Genomic DNA, 22,905 nt, shown 5'->3' on the forward strand with positions numbered 1-22,905 from the left:
ATTAATCACGTGCGCGAGTATTTGAGTGGTTCAAGCGTTTCCAAGATGGCCGAGAAGATGTCGGAGATGATGACCTCCCAGGACGACCTTTCACATCCAAAAACGGATGAAAATATCGATTATAATCAAATCAACATTACTACCGTGAGGTGCTTGCTCAACTCCGTAAAAGAGTAAGTAAAAGCTCACAGCTAAAAAGCTCACAGAAGCACACTTATTTAGCCAAACTTCTAGCGCATATGCAAATAATAATTTGCCTAATCTAGTTCATCAATTAATGGGTTATTTATTTTTAGTTGATACTCCAATAATTTCGGTTAAGCTCTGTAGTAATATTAACCATAATTCAGGCACCTTAACTTAGAATCTCATCCCGATTTATTAGAAAAAACCTTTCTTCCAGAACATTTTTCGGTAACATTTCTGGACATCTTTAAAAGAAAAAGACTGGTGTTCCGTTATCGTTGTTACCTTCTAAAGATCCAATAAAGCCCTATCCCGTGTGTGACCATGAAATAGCCAGTGAGCGCCCTATTCCTAAAAAAATAATAAACTTAACTAATCAAGATGGAGAGATTTGATTGGAAGTGTCTATAAAGCCGGAGACTATGGCTACCTAAGAGCTCTATTGCGCTTCGCTTCAAATGGTAGTGTTTGTAAAGTAGTATGGGAGTGATGGGAAACAGTGTGTGTGTGTGTGTGTGTGATGTGAGCTCGAGTTTGCCTGTGTGAGTCCCACTAAACCCAAATAGTATGAACCACCTCTGCAGCCCCTCCTAATATGTCTCTTTAGCTGGAATTTTGTGGTGACAATGTTGTTTCAACACATCTGAGATCACACTGGCGTCCAGAGCTTTTCTTTTTTTTTTTCCAGTGCACTCTGGGACAGTATCCTGTTGTTCCAGACAATACCTGTCCAACAGCAGGACAGCGAGCTGTTAAGTAAGAAGAGAAAAATCTAAAGGCCAGTTGCTGAACCCGAGATCTGCGCGTTGTACGAGATGAAGGCTATTAAATAACGAGACTCGTTGCTGCTACAGAAGAACTATGCACGCGCCAAATCCTAACTACCTAACAGCTGTGCAGCGTAAAGCCTTCTCTTTCGATTGCAGCGTCTCACGTGTTTGTAGAAAAATGTGTGTCTGACCGGAACCGTCGTTTGTTGTTAAGAGGTGTTAGTTTCGTTTTGCCGAAAACATGATACTACACATGTAGTAGAGCAACGAATTGTCGGTGAAATTTCACATGAAACTGGGTAAAACCGCTACTGAAACTTATCTTTTATTAAAAAGAAGTTTATGGCGAACAAGTGCGCAAGTTTTCTGAGTGGTTCAAGCGTTTCCAAGATGGCCGAGAAGATGTCGGAGATGATGACCGCCCGGGTACGCCCTTCCACGTCCAAAACGGATGAAAATATCGATTATAATTAATCAACATTACTACCGTGAGGTGCTTGCTCAACTCCGTGAAAGAGTATGGGGGAAAAAAACGACCCGGGATTTGTGGAAGAACAAGCCATGGGTTCTCTCCATGAAGAACAACCGGCGCCGGCTCACACAGCACTGTCTGTCACAAGACGACGTTTCTAGCCAAGAACCACACATCCCAGTTTTAGGCCATTCGCCTGACCTGGCCACCCCCATGTGACTTTTATCTGTTCCCCCCAAAGTCGAATCTGCATTTTAAAAGGAACACGATTTCACTGCGCTGTGAAGCTGTGAAAGAAAAAGCTGCACGTGCCATGCAGGAGCTCACAGAAGAAAAAGACTTCCAGCACTGTTTCGGAACAATGGTAAATTCGCTGTGGAGCGTTGTAGGGTTAGGGGAGGGGTGTATATAAAAGGTGATAATAACTAAATATGTATAAATTTAAAATAAAATGTTTTATAGCAATAGTCTCGTCATTTAATAGCCACACCTCGTAATCCAGCTAATACCTTCCGTTGAATGTAAGCGTTGTTCCGCGTTGGTTAGTCTGGGTTACCCGCAGCGATGCCAAGATCCCTGAAGAAGTGGCTAGTCCTACGGGGGAACCGACAAACCGAACTTTAATAGTACATCATTACTCAATATTTTTTTTTCTAAGATCAAAACAATTATAACAATTAGTTAAATGAACAGAATGGACTGATTATTTTTAAATTTAAATTAATAAATTCTAAAAAATAAAAATAAAATAAATTAATTAATAAAGCAGAGACGCCATAAGCAAAAAATTAAAACTTAAAAGAATCTCGTAGTTTAAAAAAGTCAAGTCTCATTGGTTTTCTTTAGAGAAAAAGAAGATTAATCAATTTAAGACTTCAATTTTCCTAATCTGTTATCGTTTGAAAAAGCAAAATGAAGTTTAAATTTAAATTAATCTTGATCTATTCTTTTTAGTTTTTTACCTTCGGAAAAATTATCTAGAGTGTGAGGTCTGGGTCTTGTTGGAATGCCTTCGGGCGGTTTCGAACTGGGAACTGAACACATCAGACACAACATAAAAGCTTTCTCAACATTCCGCACTTATCTTTAGCTTGATTATTTTCTTTGTGGTTTTTCTTATTTTGATTTAAGTTATATTGAATTATTGATCTTTTTTTTAAAAATCAATCTCATCATTCAAACTATTCATCAAGGATCTTTACTACTTCCTAAAAGTTAAAGGGAAGAGATACATAGAGGATGACTACTCTCTTCAGCGACTGCCTCCAGAACCTTCTCTAGTTATTATTTTGGCCACAAGATAGCACAAGATCCCGATGTTACTTCCCTCGGGGGGAGGAAAAAAACCAAGGACTGAGTCTGATTAAAAGGACGGGTCTGGAGGGCGAGCTTTAGAGTGTGAGGAGCCACAAAAGATCCAAAGAGGTTGCAGTGGCGTAGGCCTTGGGGGGCCGCCCTAGTTTAATCTAATCTAATCTAACGCAAGATCCTAACTCAATGTAATCACCCAAAACTATCAATGAACTTTAAGCGACCTCTTAATATCTGGTGGGGGGGGGGGCCGGCCAGTGCCCAAACATCCTAAGACCAACAATCCGCTATGTGATGTGAAGGTTGGGGTCCGAAAAAAATGATATCCAGTCTCCAGAAGAAATTTGGTCTTCCTTGCCGATTGGTTTGCAGCTACACCAGTCACAAACAAATAGCACGCCCTAGTTATTACCGCAACAGAACTCTTTTGAATGCCTTTTTACCCCCAGATTTAGGGCAAGTAGCCTATAATGTCTGGATTAACTCTTGGACTGTTCGACAGCCTCTTCAATTCTACCCCCCCCCCCAATCATCACTTCCTGACGATCCTGTATTTTTTGAGATTACCAGAGCAGCTTTCGTGAGGTAAACCCCTTTCTTGCAATTTTTTTTTAAGGCGGGGCTTAACGCCCAACTACCAATTAGAGGTCGTGGACGGAGGCGACTAAGAAACATACTTTACTGTAAATTTCTTATATTAATCATTAAATAAAATCCAAGACCTAGACTAGAAATCGAATCCACTAACCAACAATACATCTTAGCATTGCGGGTCTAGCCTATAACCGCTCAGCTAATGGAGCGCCTTACAAGATTAAAACCATTAAATAAAATCCAAGGTTTGACTAGAAATCGAACCCACTAACCAACAATACATCTTAGCATTGCGGGTCTAGCCTATAACCGCTCAGCTAATGGAGCGCCTTACAAGATTAAAACCATTAAATAAAATCCAAGGTTTGACTAGAAATCGAACCCACTAACCAACAATACATCTTAGCATTGCGGGTCTAGCCTATAACTGCTCAGCTAATGGAGCGCCTTACAAGATTAAAACCATTAAATAAAATCCAAGGTTTGACTAGAAATCGAACCCACTAACCAACAATACATCTTAGCATTGCAGGTCTAGCCTATAAACGCTCGGCTACCGTGGCGCCTAAATAACTTCAACTAAACTCCCACATTTCCTTACTAGTTCTTTCTCCAGCCTTGTCCTATATGCATGCCTTCAAAAACATGGTGAGGAACTATTGGCAATGTACCAAACCCTTATATCCACACAAGCCCTTCGTGCTGAAGTAACATTTCTTTTACATCACCCTTGAAGACTTATCTTAATTGACCCCGATCATCAGCTCGGCCCTTGTTAGTATGAAATCATGTGGTAAATTTAGGCGAATTTTCAATTAAGAAAATGCAATAGATAGAAAATATTGATTCACATAGAAAAATACTCCTTGATGAACAGTTTGAATATTGAAATTACCATAATAATACACAAAAAACATAAAAACACATATAGCAACATTTATGTAAACATAAAAGTTGGTAAACATGCAACACACATTAATTATATAGTAATTAACCATAATTAAACACAATTACCCATCAACACTCAAAAACATAAATAATACATATGTGCGTACATATATTTTATTTTTTCGACTTCGTTTTAATGTAACATTCCCAAGAACATTATGGTTATGTTATTAACTTACATTTATGCATAATATATAATATATTATATAGTTGATCGTAAATTTATTTACTTTTGAATTAGTAAAATGAAAAACTTTAAAAAAAAACTATATTCCATTTATTGTTTTAAGTTTTTTTTAATAGGACTATTTTGTTTAGTAATCTTCCTCAACAAATCAATTTGATTGTTGACGAAGTACGTAATGACACTCGTTTTAGTAGACGAACAGATTTTCAATTTTTGAAATATAGCCGGAAAAATCCATTTTGAGGTCCGCTTGATCTGGAAAAAAAAACGTTTTCCCAACTCAGTTACTCAAATCTTTTGAGTATCTATCCGTCTGTATAATAAATAATTTATCCCAACAGGTCCTCTATCTGAATGTAATAAATAATGATAAAGGTTAGGCATCGTGATTGGCGGAGGACCCCCCCAGTGTAGTTCGCCATTCCAATTTGGTAAAGATCCAAAAACAGCAATTGATCTCCGCCAATAGGCAGAAGAGACCGTGTTTTATACTTTGCCATAATACCCTCTGCCCACAAGTAAGATAGTGGCCCATGTGGTGAGTGGGTGGATGAACTCTGGCTGAAGATTCTATCCATTTTATCCATTATGTTAATTAGAAGAACCATTATATTGAAAGCAGTTTGAAGATTTATTGCTGGGAACAATTGGCGCAATAGTGGGACCTACCAGCGTCTTACTAAATTGCATCCGTAGTACGGAGAGAATTACGTAACATCATTGTAAAATTGAGGAAATAAGTTACACACTAGTTATACTACCTTTATGAAAAAGAAGTTTAAAGGAAACCGCTAAAATTCGTGGAAAACATCGCGGAATACTGCTCGGCTAATTCGCACTTCCGGTAATGTCGTTAACTTTAAAACTCGCAATTTTTAGTAACTCATTTAATGGCAGTCCCAATTTAGTGCCCTTTATTGAATTTCCATGGGTCTGAAAGACAAACTGCAGAGATTTTCCAGGGCCTAATGGACAAAGTTCAAAGAAAATAGGATGAGCCGTTTACTAGGAAAACTGAAAAGCGGAAGGCGGAAAACGTTCTGTATTTTTCGTTTTTGTTGTTGTTTTTTTTCTTTTTTTTAATTTTATGCGCATCAACATCTATGGTTATTGACGCTCGGAGCATTTTTCAGTGCACTGCCGAGGGCTCCGGACAATGTCCTCTCGTTAACAATGACCATCATCGGACCAGTAAATTGTAAACAAGCCCCTGGAGCCTTATAAATAGGGGGATAGAGCTATTGCTCCTGTTGGCTTCCGGGAACAGAATCCGCCCCTTTCCCCAAATCCTGCTTGTCAAAAGAGTAAAAATTCCATGTTGGCAAAAATTTAAAAAAAAAAAAAAATTCGACGAGCTGAGTTGTTACAGGAAGTCGTGAGAGTTGTTGATCTCGCCATTTATCAAAATGACGTAGTTTTTTCATTGCGTAAACAATTACGTAAATTATTCAGTTTTTTTTGAATTGATCCAAAAATCAAGCCGTGAACTTCAAATTTAATTCAAAATTTGTTTAAGAAATGGACCACCATCAAAGTTAAGGGAAACAAGAAATTAGCGTTGAACACGAAAGCGGAAGTATTTTGAATAAAATGTTTTTATTTAGACAATATTTCTGTATTAACTTTTTTTGTTTGAAGTAGAGAGATAAAGAGATGGATAACTTACGGACGGAGCAAGTGGCGCTACGAGCGGGCGGCCTGGTCGGTTCCGGCGATCTGGACACGGCGCTCCTTCTAGTCGTGGAGATGCCGTCCAACGAACTGGCGTGGGGCACTGCATCTGCCGCCGCCGGAGGTGGTTCGCCTCCCCACAGCGGGCCGGATACCTTTAATCATCAAATGTAACCTAGGGTAATTAAAAAAAAAAAAATTCTCTCCTTACAAGTTAATAATGATAATAAAAAAAAGTATTTAGGGTGCCAATAACCAAAAAAGTCATCATCGGACTATGAGCTGCCGAGAGGTTACTGGGAAGATAAAGCTGTAGACTTAGATCCGCCGAGATTGTCGGATAAGGAATAACTAATTCTAATTTCGTAATTTTCTCGGACAGCCAGGCGGCTCTGCGAGCTATTGCTTCATACCAGGTCAATTCTCAAGGCTAGTATGGGACTTTCTGGGTGCCCTGAAGGAAATTAGTCACCATAATAAGGTCTTTCTGGTTTGGGTACCTGGTCATCCAGGACACAAGGGAATTTATAGGCTCGGGAAGGCTCTGCGGGACACTTCGTTGGCCCGGAGCCCTGTTTTGGGGTTTCCAAGTGTCTTAAAACTGCGGCCATTAAACTATGGATGCAGACTAGTTCTCAGGAGTGGTGGCTTGAGACCATAGGGCAGTGACAGGCGAAGGAGTTCATAACGGGCTATTCGGCCAAGGCTGACTGCAGAATTAATCCGTCAAGACCGAGTGGGGCTATAAGGATAATTGTAGGCCACTGCAGGCCCCAGAAAACACATGCATCGCATGGGCCTGGCAGATGGCTAGCCTCTGTAGGTTCTGCCAGTAAGAAGAGGAAACTGCACTGCACGTGTTGTGTCAGTGTGAGGGGCTTGTCTGGGCTAAGGATGTTACTTCCTCAGGGGAGGAAAAACCAAGGCCTATGATGAGCTTTACCCAGGAGTCGCTCTCCAGAATTTAGAGTCTGATTAAACGGACAGATCTGGAGGGTGAGCTTTAGAGTAAGGGGGGGCCACAAAAGATCCAAAGGGGTCGCATTGGCGTAGGCCTTAAGGGCCGCCCTATTAGAATCTAATCTAAATCCAACCTAAATCCGGATAACTTAAGAACATAAATCCGAAAGCTTGCAGGACTCCCCAAATTCATTTTTTTTTTGTTTACATAGAGAGCTTTTGAAAAGAAACATTGCAAACAGGAAGTGCCCTTGGCTTTTGCGCTTCAGAATTCCAAGTAAATGGTTCTATCGAGATTTTTGGTCCCAGTTATGGACTCTCATATTGAACTATTCCTTTTGGAGCGGAAGTTGAGCAGTCTCTTTTATCTGAAGGGCCATTTGAGCACATTGGGACTGTTGCATACAACAAAAAGGTGAATTAAATGAGTTGCTAGGGAAAGGATTAGCGTATTGTTGGATTCCCACGCGGAGGTCCCGGGTTCAAATCCAGCTGCTGATCCTTAGATATTCTCTTCCTATGAGCTTCTTAAAGCTCACTGGTCCGGTGATGGTCAATGTAATCTGCAACGAGAGAACACTGTCCGGACGCAGGGCAGTGCACTGAAAAAAGCTCCGGGCGCCAATAACCTTAGATGTTGACGCGCCTTAAATAAAAAAAAAAAAAAGTTTCTAAAATTTCGAGTAATTTTTGTACCACTACCGGAAATACCTTTAAACACTGATTAAATTTGTTCACACTTCCGCAAATGCGTCTCACGATTTTTATTAAAACTTCGTACACTATTTAAAAGTTTCTATTTGAATAAAATATTTCGACGTTTCATCAAACGGTAAGAAGAAGGTGTCCTCTATTTAGTTAGGAATTCAGGGATTAAAAGCAAGAGCACCACCCCGTTGGTTGTTCCAGCATCTCTTGTATGTTAACAGCCTCCAATTAATTAATTCTGTTTTTATTTTATTTCTCACCGGAATTAGATTTCTCACAAGAAATGCAATAAGCGGAAATAGTATCCCACACAGAGGATATGGCGAATAACCCCCTAAACTCTAAGAAAATATCCCTTGAAAAGAGGAAGGCGGAAACGAGTTTTCGATTTTCAAGTATCCAACCTGCTTTAAGAAAGTGGTTAATTTAGTTAAAAAAAAAAAAAAAACAGCCCTAAGGGTTAGTTAAAGTTAACCAACTCCCCCCATCCGCTATTATGATGCAAAACAGTAGAAAAAAGGGACGGAAGCTAGCGAATAAAATGGCTAGTATAGGGCCAATCGAAAAGTTTCTGCAGCCCTAAGAGTGAGGCTATTGGAGGCGAGTGGCTATACTAACTTCTTATACCCTTTGAATTAAATAAGATTGTGAAGGGTTAGGGGATGTTGAAGGCAGTACTTCCTGTGGTAAGGTTTTTATATTACAAATAATGCTTATTAAATAATTAACTTCCATCCGGTAACATCTTTTGGTTTGGTTTCTTACAAAGTTAGATTAATATTCTTTAATTAAGTTATCTAAAGCGTAAAATTATATTTCATTTCGGTGCCAGCTGTTCTAATTGGTTAGATGCCGCATGAGTATGTGTGTAGCGAGGTAGGAGCGAGTATACACATCTATTCACATAGTTTCCGGTAATAGGGTATATAAAGAGCAGAGAACCCTCACTTCTAGTTGGGTTCCCCGTAGTTATAATCCCTTTGTATGTGATGTCACTAAAAAGGCAGGTTTCTGGGGGTCAATGCTGAAATAATGTGTAGCTTTCAATTTAGGCACGCATAAATAGATATAAAAAGGTCTTAGGTCGGTGGAAGGTAGCTGAAAAAAGTTTTCTAAGGGAGCTAAGATCCTACTGGTGAGAGAATACGAAAGATAAGGGAATCAGAAGATGGCGTTCCAAGATTGAAGTCTGAGACGATGTAATAAACTTATTGAGGTCCAGTTATGGCAATAGAAATTGAGCTCTTCAATTATTAGGCCAGAAAAGATCGTTATTTTAAATTCTAAACTAAAGTAAACATGCAGTAAGTTAGATATTGGTAAAATTCTTTAAAGTTTTTATGCGTATATTTCATTAAATAACCATGTTTAAAGACAACAAGCAGGCTTTACGACGTCCAACTACCAAATTAGATGTCGTGGACGGAGGCGACTAGCAAACATACTTTACTGAAAAAATTTCTCACATTAAAACCATTAAAGAAAATCCAAGGTTTAGACTATGGAATCGAATCCACTAACCAACAATACATCTTAGCAATGCGGGTCTAGCCTATAACGCTCATCTAATGGGGCGCCTTACAAGATTAAAACCATTAAATAAAGTCCAAGGTTTAGTCTAGGAATCGAAGCCACTAAACCAACAATACATCACAACTTTGCGGGTCTAGCCTATAACGCTCATCTAATGGGGCGCCTTACAAGATTAAAACCATTAAATAAAATCCAAGGTTTAGACTAGGAATCGAATCCACTAACCAACAATACATCTTAGCTTTGCGGGTCAAGCCTATAACCGCTCAGCTAATGGGGCGCCTTACAAGATTAAAACCATTAAATAAAATCCAAGGTTTAGACTAGGAATCGAATCCACTAACCAACAATACATCTTAGCTTTGCGGGTCTAGGCTATAACCGCTCAGCTAATGGGGCGCCTTACAAGATTAAAACCATTAAATAAAATCCAAGGTTTAGACTAGAAATCGTGGTCTAGCTATCGTGGAGCCTTAATTTCATTATTTTTTAATGTTACAGGTATTTTATATTACTGCATTACAATATTTTATAATATTACAACCGTTGCCGGCTTAACTTACTGCCAAACTTGACGAAAAGAACAGGCTTTTTTTTTTACACAATGTTATTATTTATTACAAATCGAAAACTCAAAACCCTTGCGGCCTCTAGGGTGTTTGATATCATTTTGTTGCCAAAGATAGGTGATGACGTAATAAATAAAAAAAGAAGAGATTTGACTGGATTCTCCAGCGGTAGTACCATAATATGGATAATTTTTAAAAAAATAATAACCATATAAATGACACTCACCTGTTCTGGGGAAGCGATTGGGGCTGTCTGGGATGAGGCACTTATTCGGTGTGCAGCTGCTAAACCCGTCTCGCTCAGTCTATCAGTTTCATATGTCGTTGTCTGATCGGTACTCAGTCTTCTGCAAAGAAAATATTCACTCGTTATGGTAACTATTCGGTCGTTCAATGATTAAGACTGAACACTAAATGCCGGGCCTCTAAATGCTATTGAGTAGAAATACCACATTTAAACATTCTTGGATTTTCCAATTTTTTAGATACTCCAGCCTACACACACAAACTTTGAAAACCAATTTACGGACACACAGAATCTTAATCATTCCGGTAAAAAAAAAGAAGTCAAAAATCTACACCTTAACCATAACTTGCCTTAACACATTTTATCTCCTTTAAAAACCACGCTAAAAAGTTGGGATTGTGCACGAATGTAGAGTTAAACGAGTACTATAACTGTATCCATTTCCGCTAAATTTACCTAAAGAAAAGAGGAGATACAGCACTTTGAAATTTGAACAAAAAGCAACACACCAAAATTTTATCACCTTATATCTCATTTAAAAGCAACGCTAAAACGTTGGGATTGTGCACGATTGCAGAGATAAACGAGTACTATAACTGTATGCCTTTCCGCTAAATTTACCTTAAGAAAACAGGAGATACAGCACATTGAAATCTGAACCAATTGCAACACACCAAAACTTTATCACCTTATATCTCCTTTAAAAACAACGCTAAAAAGTTGGGATTGTGCACGAATGTAGAGATAAACGAGTACTATAATTGTATCCATTTCCGCTAAATTTACCTTAAGAAAACAGGAGATACAGCACTTTGTAATTTGAACAAAAAGCAATACAACAAAATTTTATCACCTTATATCTCCTTTAAAAGTAACGCTAAACCGTTGGGATTGTGCACGATTGCAGAGATAAACGAGTACTATAATTGTATGCCTTTCCGCTAAATTTACCTTAAGAAAACAGGAGATACAGCACTTTGAAATTTGAACCAAATGCAACACACCAAAATTTTATCACCTTATATCTCCTTTAAAAACAACGCTAAAAAGTTGGGATTGTGCACGAATGTAGAGATAAACGAGTACTATAATTGTATCCATTTCCGCTAAATTTACCTTAAGAAAACAGGAGATACAGCACTTTGTAATTTGAACAAAAAGCAATACAACAAAATTTTATCACCTTATATCTCCTTTAAAAGTAACGCTAAACCGTTGGGATTGTGCACGATTGCAGAGATAAACGAGTACTATAACTGTATGCCTTTCCGCTAAATTTACCTTAAGAAAACAGGAGATACAGCACTTTGAAATTTGAACAAAAAGCAACACACCAAAATTTTATCACCTTATATCTCATTTAAAAACAACGCTAAAAAGTTGGGATTGTGCACGAATGTAGAGATAAACGAGAACTATAATTGTATCCATTTCCGCTAAATTTACCTTAAGAAAACAGGAGATACAGCATTTTGAAATTTGAAAAAAAAGCAATACAACAAAATTTTATCACCTTATATCTCCTTTAAAAGTAACGCTAAAACGTTGGGATTGTGCACGATTGCAGAGATAAACGAGTACTATAACTGTATGCCATTCCGCTAAATTTACCTTAAGAAAACAGGAGATACAGCACTTTGAAATTTGAACAAAAAGCAACACACCAAAATTTTATCACCTTATATCTCATTTAAAAACAACGCTAAAAAGTTGGGATTTTGCACGAATGTAGAGATAAACGAGAACTATAATTGTATCCATTTCCGCTAAATTTACCTTAAGAAAAGAGGAGATACAGCATTTTGAAATTTGAAAAAAAAGCAATACACCATAATTTTATCACCTTATATCTCCTTTAAAAGTAACGCTAAAACGTTGGGATTGTGCACGATTGCCGAGATAAACGAGTACTATAACTGTATGCCATTCCGCTAAATTTACCTTAAGAAAACAGGAGATACAGCACTTTGAAATTTGAACAAAAAGCAACACACCAAAATTTTATCACCTTATATCTCATTTAAAAACAACGCTAAAAAGTTGGGATTGTGCACGAATGTAGAGATAAACGAGAACTATAATTGTATCCATTTCCGCTAAATTTACCTTAAGAAAAGAGGAGATACAGCATTTTGAAATTTGAAAAAAAAGCAATACACCATAATTTTATCACCTTATATCTCCTTTAAAAACAACGATAAAAAGTTGGGATTGTGCACGATTGCAGAGATAAACGAGTACTATAACTGTATGCCTTTCCGCTAAATTTACCTTAAGAAAACAGGAGATACAGCACATTGAAATCTGAACCAATTGCAACACACCAAAACTTTATCACCTTATATCTCCTTTAAAAACAACGCTAAAAAGTTGGGATTGTGCACGAATGTAGAGATAAACGAAAACTATAATTGTATCCATTTCCGCTAAATTTACCTTAAGAAAACAGGAGATACAGCACTTTGAAATTTGAACAAAAAGCAACACACCAAAATTTTATCACCTTATATCTCATTTAAAAACAACGCTAAAAAGTTGGGATTGTGCACGAATGTAGAGATAAACGAGTACTATAATTGTATCCATTTCCGCTAAATTTACCTTAAGAAAACAGGAGATACAGCACTTTGAAATTTGAACAAAAAGCAACACACCAAAATTTTATCACCTTATATCTCATTTAAAAACAACGCTAAAAAGTTGGGATTGTGCACGATTGCAGAGAAAAAAGAGTATTTTAATTGTGCGCTTTTTTGCTAGATTTACCTTAAGAAAACAGGAGATACAGCACTTTGAAATTTGAACAAAAAGCAACACACCAAAACTTTATCACCTTATATCTCCTTTAAAAACAACGCTAAAAAGTTGGGATTGTGCACGAATATAGAGATAAACGAGTACTAACTATAATTGTATCCATTTCCGCTAAATTTACCTTAAGAAAACAGGAGATACAGCACTTTGAAATCTGAACCAATTGCAACACACCAAAACTTTATCACCTTATATCTCATTTAAAAACAACGCTAAAAAGTTGGGATTGTGCACGAATGTAGAGATAAACGAGTACTATAATTGTATCCATTTCCGCTAAATTTACCTTAAGAAAACAGGAGATACAGCACTTTGTAATTTGAACAAAAAGCAATACAACAAAATATTATCACCTTATATCTCCTTTAAAACTAACGCTAAACCGTTGGGATTGTGCACGATTGCAGAGATAAACGAGTACTATAACTGTATGCCTTTCCGCTAAATTTACCTTAAGAAAACAGGAGATACAGCACTTTGAAATTTGAACAAAAAGCAACACACCAAAATTTTATCACCTTATATCTCATTTAAAAACAACGCTAAAAAGTTGGGATTGAGCACGAATGTAGAGATAAACGAGAACTATAATTGTATCCATTTCCGCTAAATTTACCTTAAGAAAACAGGAGATACAGCATTTTGAAATTTGAAAAAAAAAGCAATACACCATAATTTTATCACCTTATATCTCCTTTAAAAACAACGATAAAAAGTTGGGATTGTGCACGAATGTAGAGATAAACGAGAACTATAATTGTATCCATTTCCGCTAAATTTACCTTAAGAAAACAGGAGATACAGCATTTTGAAATTTGAAAAAAAAAGCAATACACCATAATTTTATCACCTTATATCTCCTTTAAAAACAACGATAAAAAGTTGGGATTGTGCACGATTGCAGAGATAAACGAGTACTATAACTGTATGCCTTTCCGCTAAATTTACCTTAAGAAAACAGGAGATACAGCACATTGAAATCTGAACCAATTGCAACACACCAAAACTTTATCACCTTATATCTCCTTTAAAAACAACGCTAAAAAGTTGGGATTGTGCACGAATGTAGAGATAAACGAAAACTATAATTGTATCCATTTCCGCTAAATTTACCTTAAGAAAACAGGAGATACAGCACTTTGAAATTTGAACAAAAAGCAACACACCAAAATTTTATCACCTTATATCTCATTTAAAAACAACGCTAAAAAGTTGGGATTGTGCACGAATGTAGAGATAAACGAGTACTATAATTGTATCCATTTCCGCTAAATTTACCTTAAGAAAACAGGAGATACAGCACTTTGAAATTTGAACAAAAAGCAACACACCAAAATTTTATCACCTTATATCTCATTTAAAAACAACGCTAAAAAGTTGGGATTGTGCACGATTGCAGAGAAAAAAGAGTATTTTAATTGTGCGCTTTTTTGCTAGATTTACCTTAAGAAAACAGGAGATACAGCACTTTGAAATTTGAACAAAAAGCAACACACCAAAACTTTATCACCTTATATCTCCTTTAAAAACAACGCTAAAAAGTTGGGATTGTGCACGAATATAGAGATAAACGAGTACTAACTATAATTGTATCCATTTCCGCTAAATTTACCTTAAGAAAACAGGAGATACAGCACTTTGAAATCTGAACCAATTGCAACACACCAAAACTTTATCACCTTATATCTCATTTAAAAACAACGCTAAAAAGTTGGGATTGTGCACGAATGTAGAGATAAACGAGTACTATAATTGTATCCATTTCCGCTAAATTTACCTTAAGAAAACAGGAGATACAGCACTTTGAAATCTGAACCAAATGCAACACACCAAAACTTTATCACCTTATATCTCATTTAAAAACAACGCTAAAAAGTTGGGATTGTGCACGAATGTAGAGATAAACGAGTACTATAATTGTATCCATTTCCGCTAAATTTACCTTAAGAAAACAGGAGATACAGCACTTTGAAATCTGAACCAAATGCAACACACCAAAACTTTATCACCTTATATCTCATTTAAAAACAACGCTAAAAAGTTGGGATTGTGCACGAATGTAGAGATAAACGAGTACTATAATTGTATCCATTTCCGCTAAATTTACCTTAAGAAAACAGGAGATACAGCACTTTGAAATCTGAACCAAATGCAACACACCAAAACTTTATCACCTTATATCTCATTTAAAAACAACGCTAAAAAGTTGGGATTGTGCACGAATATAGAGATAAACGAGTACTAACTATAATTGTATCCATTTCCGCTAAATTTACCTTAAGAAAACAGGAGATACAGCACTTTGAAATCTGAACCAATTGCAACACACCAAAACTTTATCACCTTATATCTCATTTAAAAACAACGCTAAAAAGTTGGGATTGTGCACGAATGTAGAGATAAACGAGTACTATAATTGTATCCATTTCCGCTAAATTTACCTTAAGAAAACAGGAGATACAGCACTTTGTAATTTGAACAAAAAGCAATACAACAAAATATTATCACCTTATATCTCCTTTAAAACTAACGCTAAACCGTTGGGATTGTGCACGATTGCAGAGATAAACGAGTACTATAACTGTATGCCTTTCCGCTAAATTTACCTTAAGAAAACAGGAGATACAGCACTTTGAAATTTGAACAAAAAGCAACACACCAAAATTTTATCACCTTATATCTCATTTAAAAACAACGCTAAAAAGTTGGGATTGAGCACGAATGTAGAGATAAACGAGAACTATAATTGTATCCATTTCCGCTAAATTTACCTTAAGAAAACAGGAGATACAGCATTTTGAAATTTGAAAAAAAAAGCAATACACCATAATTTTATCACCTTATATCTCCTTTAAAAACAACGATAAAAAGTTGGGATTGTGCACGAATGTAGAGATAAACGAGAACTATAATTGTATCCATTTCCGCTAAATTTACCTTAAGAAAACAGGAGATACAGCATTTTGAAATTTGAAAAAAAAGCAATACAACAAAATTTTATCACCTTATATCTCCTTTAAAAGTAACGCTAAAACGTTGGGATTGTGCACGATTGCAGAGATAAACGAGTACTATAACTGTATGCCATTCCGCTAAATTTACCTTAAGAAAACAGGAGATACAGCACTTTGAAATTTGAACAAAAAGCAACACACCAAAATTTTATCACCTTATATCTCATTTAAAAACAACGCTAAAAAGTTGGGATTTTGCACGAATGTAGAGATAAACGAGAACTATAATTGTATCCATTTCCGCTAAATTTACCTTAAGAAAAGAGGAGATACAGCATTTTGAAATTTGAAAAAAAAGCAATACACCATAATTTTATCACCTTATATCTCCTTTAAAAACAACGATAAAAAGTTGGGATTGTGCACGAATGTAGAGATAAACGAGAACTATAATTGTATCCATTTCCGCTAAATTTACCTTAAGAAAACAGGAGATACAGCATTTTGAAATTTGAAAAAAAAGCAATACAACAAAATTTTATCACCTTATATCTCCTTTAAAAGTAACGCTAAAACGTTGGGATTGTGCACGATTGCCGAGATAAACGAGTACTATAACTGTATGCCATTCCGCTAAATTTACCTTAAGAAAACAGGAGATACAGCACTTTGAAATTTGAACAAAAAGCAACACACCAAAATTTTATCACCTTATATCTCATTTAAAAAAAACGCTAAAACGTTGGGATTGTGCACGATTGCAGAGATAAACGAGTACTATAACTGTATGCCTTTCCGCTAAATTTACCTTAAGAAAAGAGGAGATACAGCACTTTGAAATTTAAACCAAATGCAACACACCAAAATTTTATCACCTTATATCTCATTTAAAAACAACGCTAAAAAGTTGGGATTGTGCACGAATGTAGAGATAAACGAGTACTATAATTGTATCCATTTCCGCTAAATTTACCTTAAGAAAACAGGAGATACAGCACTTTGAAATTTGAACAAAAAGCAACACACCAAAATTTTATCACCTTATATCTCATTTAAAAAAAACGCTAAAACGTTGGGATTGTGCACGATTGCAGAGATAAACGAGTACTATAACTGTATGCCTTTCCGCTAAATTTACCTTAAGAAAACAGGAGATACAGCACTTTGAAATTTGAACAAAAAGCAACACACCAAAATTTTATCACCTTATATCTCATTTAAAAACAACGCTAAAAAGTTGGGATTGTGCACGAATGTAGAGATAAACGAGTACTATAATTGTATCCATTTCCGCTAAATTTACCTTAAGAAAACAGGAGATACAGCACTTTGAAATTTGAACAAAAAGCAACACACCAAAATTTTATCACCTTATATCTCATTTAAAAAAAACGCTAAAACGTTGGGATTGTGCACGATTGCAGAGATAAACGAGTACTATAACTGTATGCCTTTCCGCTAAATTTACCTTAAGAAAAGAGGAGATACAGCACTTTGAAATTTGAACCAAATGCAACACACCAAAATTTTATCACCTTATATCTCATTTAAAAACAACGCTAAAAAGTTGGGATTGTGCACGAATGTAGAGATAAACGAGAACTATAATTGTATCCATTTCCGCTAAATTTACCTTAAGAAAAGAGGAGATACAGCACTTTGAAATTTGAACAAAAAGCAACACACCAAAATTTTATCACCTTATATCTCATTTAAAAACAACGCTAAAAAGTTGGGATTGTGCACGATTGCAGAGAAAAAAGAGTATTTTAATTGTGCGCTTTTTTGCTAGATTTACCTTAAGAAAACAGGAGATACAGCACTTTGAAATTTGAACAAAAAGCAACACACCAAAATTTTATCACCTTATATCTCATTTAAAAAAAACGCTAAAACGTTGGGATTGTGCACGATTGCAGAGATAAACGAGAACTATAATTGTATCCATTTCCGCTAAATTTACCTTAAGAAAAGAGGAGATACAGCACTTTGAAATTTGAACAAAAAGCAACACACCAAAATTTTATCACCTTATATCTCATTTAAAAACAACGCTAAAAAGTTGGGATTGTGCACGAATGTAGAGATAAACGAGTACTATAATTGTATCCATTTCCGCTAGATTTACCTTAAGAAAACAGGAGATACAGCACTTTGAAATTTGAACAAAAAGCAACACACCAAAATTTTATCACCTTATATCTCATTTAAAAAAAACGCTAAAACGTTGGGATTGTGCACGATTGCAGAGATAAACGAGTACTATAACTGTATGCCTTTCCGCTAAATTTACCTTAAGAAAAGAGGAGATACAGCACTTTGAAATTTGAACCAAATGCAACACACCAAAATTTTATCACCTTATATCTCATTTAAAAACAACGCTAAAAAGTTGGGATTGTGCACGAATGTAGAGATAAACGAGAACTATAATTGTATCCATTTCCGCTAAATTTACCTTAAGAAAAGAGGAGATACAGCACTTTGAAATTTGAACAAAAAGCAACACACCAAAATTTTATCACCTTATATCTCATTTAAAAACAACGCTAAAAAGTTGGGATTGTGCACGAATGTAGAGATAAACGAGTACTATAATTGTATCCATTTCCGCTAAATTTACCTTAAGAAAAGAGGAGATACAGCACTTTGAAATCTGAACCAAATGCAACAAACCAAAACTTTATCACCTTATATCTCCTTTAAAAACAACGCTAAAAAGTTGGGATTGTGCACGAATATAGAGATAAACGAGTACTAACTATAATTGTATCCATTTCCGCTAAATTTACCTTAAGAAAACAGGAGATACAGCACTTTGAAATCTGAACCAATTGCAACACACCAAAACTTTATCACCTTATATCTCCTTTAAAAACAACGCTAAAAAGTTGGGATTGTGCACGAATGTAGAGATAAACGAGTACTATAATTGTATCCATTTCCGCTAAATTTACCTTAAGAAAACAGGAGATACAGCACTTTGTAATTTGAACAAAAAGCAATACATCAAAATTTTATCACCTTATATCTCCTTTAAAACTAACGCTAAACCGTTGGGATTGTGCACGATTGCAGAGATAAACGAGTACTATAACTGTATGCCTTTCCGCTAAATTTACCTTAAGAAAACAGGAGATACAGCACTTTGAAATTTGAACAAAAAGCAACACACCAAAATTTTATCACCTTATATCTCATTTAAAAACAACGCTAAAAAGTTGGGATTGAGCACGAATGTAGAGATAAACGAGAACTATAATTGTATCCATTTCCGCTAAATTTACCTTAAGAAAACAGGAGATACAGCATTTTGAAATTTGAAAAAAAAAGCAATACACCATAATTTTATCACCTTATATCTCCTTTAAAAACAACGATAAAAAGTTGGGATTGTGCACGAATGTAGAGATAAACGAGAACTATAATTGTATCCATTTCCGCTAAATTTACCTTAAGAAAACAGGAGATACAGCATTTTGAAATTTGAAAAAAAAGCAATACAACAAAATTTTATCACCTTATATCTCCTTTAAAAGTAACGCTAAAACGTTGGGATTGTGCACGATTGCAGAGATAAACGAGTACTATAACTGTATGCCATTCCGCTAAATTTACCTTAAGAAAACAGGAGATACAGCACTTTGAAATTTGAACAAAAAGCAACACACCAAAATTTTATCACCTTATATCTCATTTAAAAACAACGCTAAAAAGTTGGGATTGTGCACGAATGTAGAGATAAACGAGTACTATAATTGTATCCATTTCCGCTAAATTTACCTTAAGAAAACAGGAGATACAGCACTTTGAAATTTGAACAAAAAGCAACACACCAAAATTTTATCACCTTATATCTCATTTAAAAACAACGCTAAAAAGTTGGGATTGTGCACGAATGTAGAGATAAACGAGTACTATAATTGTATCCATTTCCGCTAAATTTACCTTAAGAAAAGAGGAGATACAGCACTTTGAAATTTGAACCAAATGCAACACACCAAAATTTTATCACCTTATATCTCATTTAAAAACAACGCTAAAAAGTTGGGATTGTGCACGATTGCAGAGAAAAAAGAGTATTTTAATTGTGCGCTTTTTTGCTAGATTTACCTTAAGAAAACAGGAGATACAGCACTTTGAAATTTGAACAAAAAGCAACACACCAAAATTTTATCACCTTATATCTCATTTAAAAACAACGCTAAAAAGTTGGGATTGTGCACGAATGTAGAGATAAACGAGTACTATAATTGTATCCATTTCCGCTAAATTTACCTTAAGAAAACAGGAGATACAGCACTTTGAAATTTGAACAAAAAGCAACACACCAAAATTTTATCACCTTATATCTCATTTAAAAACAACGCTAAAAAGTTGGGATTGTGCACGAATGTAGAGATAAACGAGTACTATAATTGTATCCATTTCCGCTAAATTTACCTTAAGAAAAGAGGAGATACAGCACTTTGAAATTTGAACCAAATGCAACACACCAAAATTTTATCACCTTATATCTCATTTAAAAACAACGCTAAAAAGTTGGGATTGTGCACGATTGCAGAGAAAAAAGAGTATTTTAATTGTGCGCTTTTTTGCTAGATTTACCTTAAGAAAACAGGAGATACAGCACTTTGAAATTTGAACAAAAAGCAACACACCAAAATTTTATCACCTTATATCTCATTTAAAAACAACGCTAAAAAGTTGGGATTGTGCACGAATGTAGAGATAAACGAGTACTATAATTGTATCCATTTCCGCTAAATTTACCTTAAGAAAACAGGAGATACAGCACTTTGAAATTTGAACAAAAAGCAACACACCAAAATTTTATCACCTTATATCTCATTTAAAAACAACGCTAAAAAGTTGGGATTGTGCACGAATGTAGAGATAAACGAGTACTATAATTGTATCCATTTCCGCTAAATTTACCTTAAGAAAAGAGGAGATACAGCACTTTGAAATTTGAACCAAATGCAACACACCAAAATTTTATCACCTTATATCTCATTTAAAAACAACGCTAAAAAGTTGGGATTGTGCACGAATGTAGAGATAAACGAGTACTATAATTGTATCCATTTCCGCTAAATTTACCTTAAGAAAAGAGGAGATACAGCACTTTGAAATTTGAACAAAAAGCAACACACCAAAATTTTATCACCTTATATCTCATTTAAAAACAACGCTAAAAAGTTGGGATTGTGCACGAATGTAGAGATAAACGAGTACTATAATTGTATCCATTTCCGCTAAATTTACCTTAAGAAAACAGGAGATACAGCACTTTGAAATTTGAACAAAAAGCAACACACCAAAATTTTATCACCTTATATCTCATTTAAAAACAACGCTAAAAAGTTGGGATTGTGCACGAATGTAGAGATAAACGAGTACTATAATTGTATCCATTTCCGCTAAATTTACCTTAAGAAAAGAGGAGATACAGCACTTTGAAATCTGAACCAAATGCAACACACCAAAACTTTATCACCTTATATCTCCTTTAAAAACAACGCTAAAAAGTTGGGATTGTGCACGAATATAGAGATAAACGAGTACTAACTATAATTGTATCCATTTCCGCTAAATTTACCTTAAGAAAACAGGAGATACAGCACTTTGAAATTTGAACAAAAAGCAATACAACAAAATTTTATCACCTTATATCTCCTTTAAAAGTAACGCTAAAACGTTGGGATTGTGCACGATTGCAGAGATAAACGAGTACTATAACTGTATGCCATTCCGCTAAATTTACCTTAAGAAAACAGGAGATACAGCACTTTGAAATTTGAACTAAATGCAACACACCAAAAATTTATCACCTTATATCTCCTTTAAAAACAACGCTAAAAAGTTGGGATTGTGCACGAATGTAGAGATAATCGAGTACTATAACTGTATGCCTTTCCCCTAAATTTAACTTAAGAAAAGAGGAGATACAGCACTTTGAAATCTGAACCAAATGCAACACACCAAAACTTTATCACCTTATATCTCCTTTAAAAACAACGCTAAAAAGTTGGGATTGTGCACGAATGTAGAGATAAACGAGTACTATAATTGTATCCATTTCCGCTAAATTTACCTTAAGAAAACAGGAGATACAGCATTTTGAAATTTGAAGAAAAAGCAATACACCATAATTTTATCACCTTATATCTCCTTTAAAAGTAACGCTAAAACGTTGGGATTGTGCACGATTGCAGAGATAAACGAGTACTATAACTGTATGCCATTCCGCTAAATTTACCTTAAGAAAACAGGAGATACAGCACTTTGAAATTTGAACTAAATGCAACACACCAAAAATTTATCACCTTATATCTCCTTTAAAAACAACGCTAAAAAGTTGGGATTGTGCACGAATGTAGAGATAATCGAGTACTATAACTGTATGCCTTTCCCCTAAATTTAACTTAAGAAAAGAGGAGATACAGCACTTTGAAATCTGAACCAAATGCAACACACCAAAACTTTATCACCTTATATCTCCTTTAAAAACAACGCTAAAAAGTTGGGATTGTGCACGAATGTAGAGATAAACGAGTACTATAATTGTATCCATTTCCGCTAAATTTACCTTAAGAAAACAGGAGATACAGCACTTTGAAATTTGAACAAAAAGCAATACAACAAAATTTTATCACCTTATATCTCCTTTAAAAGTAACGCTAAAACGATGGGATTGTGCACGATTGCAGAGATAAACGAGTACTATAAATGTATGCTTTTCCGCTAAATTTACCTTAAGAAAACAGGAGATACAGCACTTTGAAATTTGAACCAAATGCAAAACACCCTAACTTTATCACCTTATATCTCCTTTATAAACAACGCTAAAACGTTGGGATTGTGCACGCTTGTAGAGATAAACGAGTACTATAATTGTATCCATTTCCGCTAAATTTACCTTAAGAAAACAGGAGATACAGCATTTTGAAATTTGAAGAAAAAGCAATACACCATAAT

General features: G+C 35.4%; 1 protein-coding gene across 6 annotated transcripts in view; it reads right to left on the reverse strand.

Annotated features, from left to right (window-relative positions):
- Nucleotides 1-22,905, reverse strand: part of LOC141451914 (voltage-gated inwardly rectifying potassium channel KCNH6-like) — a 522,696-nt gene that overhangs the window by 285,113 nt on the left and 214,678 nt on the right. For 5 of the 6 annotated variants that reach the window (XM_074123727.1, XM_074123721.1, XM_074123722.1 and 2 more), the window contains exons 5-7: nucleotides 10,136-10,256; nucleotides 6,135-6,294; nucleotides 2,391-2,462 (exon numbers count right to left, since the gene is read on the reverse strand). In XM_074123727.1, coding sequence (XP_073979828.1) covers nucleotides 2,391-2,462; nucleotides 6,135-6,294; nucleotides 10,136-10,256 — 353 coding nt within the window. The remainder of the gene's footprint in view (nucleotides 1-2,390; nucleotides 2,463-6,134; nucleotides 6,295-10,135; nucleotides 10,257-22,905) is intronic. The other variant, XM_074123724.1, reaches the window with a different exon arrangement.

This window comes from Rhodnius prolixus, unplaced genomic scaffold (genome assembly GCF_049639745.1).
Source record: "Rhodnius prolixus isolate KJV_2025 unplaced genomic scaffold, Rpr scaffold_14, whole genome shotgun sequence".
In the NCBI taxonomy this organism is placed as follows: Eukaryota; Metazoa; Arthropoda; class Insecta; order Hemiptera; family Reduviidae; genus Rhodnius; species Rhodnius prolixus.